General features: G+C 48.4%; 1 protein-coding gene across 1 annotated transcript; it reads right to left on the bottom strand.

Annotated features, from left to right (window-relative positions):
* Window positions 1-6,624: 6,624 nt before the first annotated feature.
* On the bottom strand, window positions 6,625-7,623 carry LOC121547012 (homeobox protein SIX3-like). Its single transcript, XM_045209934.1, has 3 exons — window positions 7,463-7,623; window positions 7,017-7,388; window positions 6,625-6,792 (listed from the first exon to the last, which is right to left on the bottom strand). The coding sequence occupies exons 1-3, from the start codon at window positions 7,589-7,591 to the stop codon at window positions 6,625-6,627; spliced, it is 669 nt and encodes a 222-aa protein (XP_045065869.1). The 5' UTR covers window positions 7,592-7,623.
* Window positions 7,624-9,140: the final 1,517 nt, after the last annotated feature.

The raw sequence follows: 9,140 nt of genomic DNA, 5'->3' as shown, positions 1-9,140 counted from the left end.
AAAATAGCTTCTAAAGTTTTATAATTGTATATTCGGTCATGGGAAAATATGGCACTTTTTTTCAATTTCCAGAAAAGTTTCTGTTTTGGAGATTAGGTTTTCACCAAGGACATTCTACTGGAGACATGCGCGTGTGTAGATCGATGGCTCTGCATTCTAGTCTGTTGTCTCCATCTCGGGGCCACAAGGAGGAAGTGCGCCTGGCAGAATAATCACTCATTATAGCCACCAGAGTGCACTGTTTCACATGATTTGGTGCCAGTTTATGTTCATGCAGTGATGAAAAAAACACCTCACAGAGTTGGTATGGCAAAAAGCAGTCAGATTCCCTGAATGACAACGCTTTATACATTGTAGAACAACGCCCAACTCTAGTCTAAGAATAAATTCACTAAGAACAATAAATTAATTTGTATAACGTAACAACACTTCATTAGGCCAACAACGTATTTGTACTATAAACCAACAAATAGGCCTTTACAGTGCTTCAACGGGCCTTCTGTAAATACTTATGTCATGCAATAAAATGTAAATTAATTACTTAAAAATCATACAATGTGATTTTCTGGATTTTTGTTTTAGATTCTGTCTCTCACAGTTGAAGTGTACCTATGATACAAATTACAGACCTCTACATGCTTTGTAAGTAGGAAAACCAGCAAAATCGGCAGTGATTCAAATACTTGTTCTCCCCACTGTATGTTCTGCACATTGTAAATATAATGTAGGCCTATTTCAGACAGCAAACTCTCATAACATAACAAAAAGAAAGATATCCATTGCATGCTGTTGGAGATGCAACTTCGTGCGTCCTGACGCAAACGTGGCCAGGTGAAATAAAATATTAATTTAAAACAACGTAGGCCTATCTCTCTGGTAGGCTATTCTCCTTGATACCCCGCTTCCTTATTAGCTTGTATCCCAGTGAGCAGAGTTTCAGATGTCAAATTCATGGTCGCTGTCCATTACCGAGAGGTGCATCTCCGGACTGCACGCGCTGCAGGTGGGGGTGTATTCTGTCCCGGCCAGAACGCGCATGACGCCTGGTTGCATCCCGTGGTGCGCGAGCCTGGGAAATATATATATATAAACTTGTTTTATTATAATATCACCAGTTCACCACCCAGATCTTCTGAACGTAAGTTGTGGGTTAGCCTCAGCCCGTCTGCACTAAATGTTAGGCCTACTGCTGCTAGGTAGCTCTCTCTGCTCTCTCCCTCCCCTCTGTCTGTCCTTGATTGCAGGAGTGAAGTCTGGTGTGCGGGAGTCAGGGTTCCAGCTGCAGCTCATTCACCATAATCACCTCAGCCTTTAAGACCCGGTCAAACTTACCACTCATCGTCAGATCATAGTCAAGACGACCATGTTAGTCTCGCTGCCGACTCAACCTGGTTATTTTTTGCTCTTTGTGTTTTTTGGTCTGTTCTATTTACTTTTTCTCCTGTGCCACAGATATTTGGAACCTGACTCCTGCCTCCGCTTCACTCCTGCCACCACCATCCTGCTCTCCACTACCGGACCTCTCTTTTGGACTCATCACGGACACTAGGACATTACGGTACCACACCTGCCCTGATCTGGATCTGTTACCCTCCCTGTAACCTGGACTTGCTCTTCCCCTATATTTGGAAACCTGGACTTTGAACATTGTAAATAAACCTGTTAAAACTTCTCTGGCTTCGTGTACTTGTCTGCATTTGGGTTCTTATCCAGTTAAATCACAACAGTATGATCTGACCAACATGAACCCAGCAGACAGTAGCTCGGATACCACCCCAGAGTGCACTGAAATTTGGACTGCCATAGCCAATCAGGGCATTTTACTTGGCCAACATGATACCCTGTTTAAGACGATTGCTGAGGACAGTCAGGTGCTGCTTAATCAGGTTCAATTACTCACCAATCAAGTGTCTGCCCTTACTACCCCTTCAGCCCAGATCAGAGAGCCTTTTGTTCCTGCTCCAGAGCGCTATGACGGGAACATGGGAACCTGTGGCGATTTTTTGACTCAATGCTCGTTAGTGTTTGAACAACAGCCCCTCACCTACGCCTCAGAAAGAGCCCGTATTGCCTACCTTATTAACTCTACTAGCGGTTCCGCTCGTGCCTGGGGATCTGCGGTCTGGGAGAGTCAGTCGGACATTTGCAACGCTTACGTTGCCTTCACCACGGAGATGAGGAAGGTTTTTGACCACCCCGTACGAGGCAAGGAGGCTGCGAAAGCGGTTGTTTTCTCTTCGACAGGGGGCTCGTAGTGTGGCGGAGATGGCAGTGGAGTTTCGGACTTTAGCAGCAGTGAGTGGTTGGAATGACGAGGCATTACAAGGAGTGTTCATCAATGCTTTGTCTGAGACTTTAAAAGATGAATTGGTGTCATATGATGAATCGACTACGCTGGATAATCTTATTTCACTCACTATCAGGTTGGATAATCGGATTCGGGAGCACCGCGGAGAGGAGTGTTAGTTCCAAGCAACCTGTCTGTCATCAACAAACTCCTCCCTGCATCTTCCCTACGGAGAAAGCTGTGTCTTCCCGAGTCGATACGAGGAGCACTGAACCCGAAGCCATGGAGGTGGGTCGTGCACGGTTGTCCTCAGAGGAGCGTGCACGTCGTATTCAGGCTCCGGGTCTGCCTGTATTGTGGAGAGGCTGGTCATTTCGTTCCTTCCTGCCCAGTTCGTCCGGGAAAAGGGCCGGCTCATCATTAATGGGAGAAGTTTTGGTGAGCCGAGCAGCGGATTCTTCCTCTTCTCCCCGCATTCTGCTCCAGGCATCCCTCCAGTGGCAGTCCCATAATTTTTCTGTTAGTGCGCTGATTGACTCTGGTGCCGACGAAAGCTTTTTGGATAGAGAGTGGGCTCAACAAATGGATTTGGAGACTGTTCCTATGGACTGTCCGCTGCAGGCTAAGGGTCTTAATGGACAATTGTTGACTCGTGTACCCATCAAACTGTTCCTGTTTGTCTTAGAGTGTCGGGTAATCATCAGGAGAACATTCAATTCCATATTATCGACTGCCCACAGACACCCCTGGTCCTTGGTATCCCCTGGCTCATAAGACACAATCCACACATTGATTGGGTGACAGGTAACATTGTTTCATGGAGCACATTTTGTCATGTGAATTGTTTGTGTTCTGCTCAGACTCCTGCCAGTACTGTGCCTCAACCTCCACTGGAGTCCATGGATCTCTCTGCTGTCCCTGACGTGTATCATGACCTGGCATCCGTTTTCTGCAAACACAGAGCTACTTCTCTTCCTCCTCACCGGCCTTACGACTGCGCCATTGACCTCCAGCCAGGAGCCCCGCTCCCCAGCAGTCGCCTGTACAATCTCTCCCGGCCGGAGACGGAGGCTATGGAGAACTACATTCGGGACTCCTTGGCGGCAGGTATTATGCGTCCTTCCTCGTCACCTGTAGGAGCGGGATTCTTTTTGTTGCTAAGAAGGATAAGACCCTCAGACCCTGTATTGATTACCGTGGTCTTAACAACATCACCATTAAGAACAAGTATTCTCTGCCTTTGATTAATTCTGCTTTTCCCCTCCTTCATGGTGCTACCATCTTTACGAAACTGGATCTCACGAAATGCGTATCACCTGGTGCGCATTCGTAAGGGTGATGAATGGAAGACTGCATTCAACACACCCTTGGGACATTTTGAGTATCTGGTTATGCCTTTTGGGTTGTCCAATGCCCCTGCTGTTTTTCAGGCACTAGTCAATGATGTCCTTCGGGACATGTTGAATCGGTTTGTTTTTGTCTATCTGGATGATATCTTGATTTTCTCAGAGTCCTCCCAGGAACATGAACTGCATGTGCGCCAGGTGTTGCAAAGGTTGTTGGAGAACAAACTGTTTGTGAAGATGGAGAAATGTGAATTTCATGTGTCTGAGACCTCTTTTTGGGTTACATCATAGCTCAGGGGAGTTGCGGATGGACCCAGCTAAGATCTCTGCTGTCACGGACTGGCCAGCTCCCTCTACCCGCAAACAACTTCAACGATTCCTGGGGTTTGCGAACTTCTATAGGAGGTTCATCAAGGACTACAGCCACATTGCGGCGCCACTCACCGCTCTCACCTCCATCTCACGACCGTTCGCTTGGAATGAAGGGGCCGAATCAGCGTTCGAAGAACTGAAACATCGCTTCGCCTCGGCTCCCATTCTGATGCAGCCGGACCCCGACCGCCAGTTTGTCGTGGAGGTGGATGCATCCGACACTGGGGTAGGTGCAGTGTTGTCACAACGTTCTCCTGAAGATAACAAACTGCATCCCTGTGCTTTTCTCTCAAGGAAACTTTCTCAGGCAGAGAGGAATTATGATGTTGGCAATCGTGAACTGCTCGCCGTTAAGCTGGCTCTCGAGGAGTGGCGACATTGGTTGGAGGGGCGGAACAACCCTTCATCGTTTGGACGGATCATAAGAATCTGGCTTACCTCCAGTCAGCGAAGCAGCTCAACCCCCGTCAAGCCAGGTGGGCACTATTTTTTGGGAGATTCAATTTTTTCTCTGTCTTACCGTCCTGGGTCACGCAACGTCAAGCCTGACGCCCTGTCTCGTGTTCATTCGGCTGTTGATACTGGTAGTAACCCTGAACCCATTTTGCCTCCTACCTGCAGTATTGCAGTCATCACATGTGACATCGAGGGGATTGTTAGACAGGCTCAACATCATCAAGCTGACCCTGGGAGGGGTCCTCCTAACCGGATGTTTGTCCCTGAGTCTGCTCGCTCCCAGGTACTTCAGTGGGCTCACTCGTCTCCCCTTACCTGTCACCCTGGAGTTTCGCGGACCCTTGACTTTGTGCGACGGAAGTTCTGGTGGGCCACGATGGAGGCGGACACTCGAGCCTTCATTGCTGCTTGTACGGTATGTGCACGAAGTAAAAACTCCACCCAGGCCAGCGCTGGTCATCTACGACCTCTACCTATACCCAGCCGGCCCTGGTCGCATATCGCTATGGATTTTGTCACTGGACTTCCCCCTCGTCTGGTAAGACTGTCATTCTTACGGTGATTGATCGTTTTTCTAAGTTCTCTCATTTTTTGGCCCTACCTAAACTGCCCACTGCCAGAGAGACGGCTGATATTTTGGTGGAACATGTGTTCCGCTCTCATAGTCTACCCACGGATATTGTCTCTGACAGGGGTCCCCAGTTTGTCTCCCAGGTGTGGAAAGCTTTCTGTAAAGCTTTGGGCATTACATCCAGCCTGTCCTCTGGATATCACCCCCAGACCAACGGGCAAGCCGAGAGAGCGAACCAGGAGATGGAGACCGCTCTTCGCTGTGTCACTGGGTCTAACCCTGGGTCATGGAGCTCCATGCTCCCCTGGGTGGAATATGCTCATAACACCTTGACTAACGCTTCCTCTGGTTTGTCTCCTTTTCTGTGTGCTCTGGGTTATCAACCTCCCCTGTTCCCTTCCCAAGAGAGGGAACTGGCGGTACCCTCGGTGCAGTCCCACATGCGCCGCTGCTTCAAGGTCTGGAGGAAGGCCCGGGTAGCTCTGTCCCGAGCTTCGGCGTACATGCAGAGGCAAGCCAACCGTCACCGGTCCCAGGCTCCCGGGTTACTCTCCTGGTCAAGAGGTATGGCTGAAGTCACGGGACCTTCCATTGAAGGTGGAGTCTAAGAAGATGGCGCCTCGTTTTATAGGACCGTTCAAGATACTGTCTATTGTTAACCCCTGCGCGGTTAAGCTACAGCTTCCTGCCTCCCTACGGGTTCATTCCACCTTTCATGTTATCCCAGATTAAGCCTGTGTCGGTTAGCCCTCTGTGCCCGCCCTCTCATCCCCCCTCCTCCGCCCAGGATCGTGGGTGGGGTCCGGTCTACACTGTCCGGCGACTTCTGGATGTTCGCAGCCGAGGTCGTGGTTTCCAGTACCTGGTGGATTGGGAGGGTTATGGTCCCGAGAACGTTCCTGGGTGCCCAGGAGCTTCATTGTGGATCCTGCTCTGGTCCGAGAGTTTCATAGGTTACATCCCGATCAACCCCGTCGGCCGCCAGGTGGCGTCCGTAGAGGGGGGTACTATTAGGCCTACTGCTGCTAGGTAGCTCTCTCTGCTCTCTCCCTCCCCTCTGTCTGTCCTTGATTGCAGGAGTGAAGTCTGGTGTGCGGAGTCAGGGTTCCAGCTGCAGCTCATTCACCATAATCACCTCAGCCTTTAAGACCCGGTCAAACTTACCACTCATCGTCAGATCATAGTCAAGACGACCATGTTAGTCTCGCTGCCGACTCAACCTGGTTATTTTTTGCTCTTTGTGTTTTTTGGTCTGTTCTATTTACTTTTTCTCCTGTGCCACAGATATTTGGAACCTGACTCCTGCCTCCGCTTCACTCCTGCCACCACCATCCTGCTCTCCACTACCGGACCTCTCTTTTGGACTCATCACGGACACTAGGACATTACGGTACCACACCTGCCCTGATCTGGATCTGTTACCCTCCCTGTAACCTGGACTTGCTCTTCCCCTATATTTGGAAACCTGGACTTTGAACATTGTAAATAAACCTGTTAAAACTTCTCTGGCTTCGTGTACTTGTCTGCATTTGGGTTCTTATCCAGTTAAATCATAACACTAAACTGAGATTAAATCACGTTTATTTACTTTATTAATGACAATGACCTGTTCTTGTTGGCGGCCGTGGTCTCTCTGTCTCCGACCAGTTTCCGACCTGAGTTGGAGTGAGCCCGATGGCGCGCGCCAGCTCCCGTTTCATCGCGGGGTCTGGGTAGGGGTCCTGGAGGTACCATTCCCTCAGCAGGCCCCGCGTCCGCTCCTGGGAATCATCATCATCATCACGATCATCGTCACCATCATCATCATAAACTGTAGGTTATTTATGAGAAAATAAAGAATGTTGCGCTTCAAGTAATTCAAACAACAGGTAGATACATTGAAATGAAATGTATCCATAACAATTAAGGTATAGAATTACACCTCCTGAAGAGCCATAGGCTAGTGCATATTAAATACCAATAATCACCAATAAAACAAACAGACCTTGAAGCAGTGTGTCTTCCTCTCGCCATCCCAGATCGTTCTTGGTAACGGGATCTTCTTCCTTACACGGTACTTGTCCAGCGGGCCCTGCGACCGCACGCGCAGCCTCTCAGCCTCCCCGTAATGCGCATAGAGCAACATGGCCTGTATCTTACCTTGCGAGGCGCAGTGCGTAAAGCTGTGTTTCTCCAGGATGCAATAGAGCTCGCGGTAGTTCCCGGTGTGAAAGGCGACCACAGCATACGCACTACGGACTGATTCATGCTCGGCGATGGAGCACGCGCCACCTGGGACCACCTGCAGGGACCACAGGAACCGCGCAAGCCGCTCGACGTCCCCGATCTCCTCCAGAGTCTCACACACACTGGCCACCTGACAACAACAACAACAACAACAACTATCATCTCCAAAAGTAAGACACACAACACAAATAAACAAACACAAACCTGCGCTGCGTAGAAGCAGAGCCCCGGGAGAGCAGAGGCAGGTGCACACGTGGGAGGCTCCTCCGGTAAGAGCGTGCCGGGCAGGAAGAGATGGGCGTGAAAGAGCTCGAGCGGCGACCTGAACACCATCGGGTCAACGAAGAGAAGAGAGAAGAAAAAGACAGTTGTCTGTTATGAGCTCGCTGGTCTGGTGGAGTCTTTCTCTAGCTCACCTGAAGGGCAGAGTGGGACCCTAGTGAAGGGCAGGGTGGGACCCTAGGTCTGCATCTCCATTTGGTGTCCTGCTGGAGGGGGCGGGGCTATGAAAGCAGCGATGCCAATCACAGCGTAGCAGGCGTCAGACCCCCTCCTCTCCTCTCCTACCTCCCGGCTCCTTTCCCAGACTTTATGCACGTACAGACTGTGATGTGTCTTACACTTATTTGTCACATGCGCCGAATACAACAGGTGTAACCTTTACCGTGAAATGCTTACTTATTAGCCCCTTCCCAACAACGCAGAGTTAAAAAGTATGACAATTTGCAAATTAAAATAGAAAACAGTAACACAATCAATTAAAATAACCAGGCTATATACAAGGACTACCGGTACCAAGTCAATGTGCAGGTGTACGAGGTATTTCAGGTAATATGTACATGTAGGTAGGGGTAAAGGTGACTAGGCAATCAGTATAGATAGTAAACAGAGTAGTAGCAGCTATGGGGATAGTGTGTGTATGTGTGTGGTAAATATGCATGTGTGTGTGTAATTTGTGTGTGTTGGAGTGTAAGTATGTGTGAGTGTGTGGACAGAGTCCCAGTGAGTGTGCATACATAGATTTTTGGCTTTCAAGAGGTGCCCAATCTGCCAGGGCACCCAGGCCATCTTCTAGGGGACAAAGGCCATTAACCAAAATAGCCAATGAAATTGATTTAAAAACGGAAAAACACTAGCTATTCTGTTAAGAAAAACATAAGCGTATGTAAATGTACATAAACAATTTGCGTAGGTGATAGCCTATGCATATTAGCTACAGCATGTCATGTCCAGACCAATGCTAAGATGAGGGAGGCGCCTGAAAATGTAGCCAAACTTTAATTCAATTTTTAATTAGGCCTACATATATACAGTATAGGTTAAACGCCAGTCATGTTTGACAAATATAATGTAGGATCATTATTAATATTAACATCTAAAGGCTTGATTCTGTCAACATACTTGAGGCACTGTTCTTAAGGCACTGTTTGTTCAAATAGGAGAGAAAGGCCAGTGAGAAAGGCCACCCACCTTGCAATCTGAGTCAAGGCAGTCAACATTTTGAAACTATTGAACAATAAACATAATTGTTTTAAACCTGGACGTTTTTGTCATTTTATGAGGCATGTCTTATCGTGTTCCAACCATAGGACTGTTAAGGGGATTCTCTTATAAACACTTCCACATATGCCATTGAAACCAGAATTTCTCTCATGTTCTCAACTTTCTTTCGGTGTCCAGCAGCCAAAGACACAATCCCAGTCATATTAACAACCCATGCTCGTTGTTGCGTATTTAGATCTTACCTCTTTCAACATTTCTAAAAGATATTTCAATCGTTGTCATATGAACCCACTCGCATTTGCGGTGCACTTTTGAGAACGGTGTTTTGCATTTTTGAACATTCGGCTTACTGCCACGTGTGCATGCTGTACTTAATGTG

The sequence above is a fragment of the Coregonus clupeaformis genome, chromosome 31, assembly GCF_020615455.1.
Source record: "Coregonus clupeaformis isolate EN_2021a chromosome 31, ASM2061545v1, whole genome shotgun sequence".
NCBI lineage: Eukaryota > Metazoa > Chordata > Actinopteri > Salmoniformes > Salmonidae > Coregonus > Coregonus clupeaformis.
Note: the sequence above shows the minus strand (reverse complement) of the source record. Positions and strands in the feature narration are given on the sequence as shown.

Coding starts and splice junctions, on each gene's coding strand:
- LOC121547012 (XM_045209934.1), bottom strand. CDS start 7,591: ATGGTGTTCAGGTCGCCGCTCGAGCTCTTTCACGCCCATCTCTTCCTG. Junction 7,389..7,462: donor TCTGCTTCTACGCAGCGCAG/GTTTGTGTTTGT, acceptor TGTTGTTGTCAG/GTGGCCAGTGTGTGTGAGAC. Junction 6,793..7,016: donor GGAAGACACACTGCTTCAAG/GTCTGTTTGTTT, acceptor GATGATTCCCAG/GAGCGGACGCGGGGCCTGCT.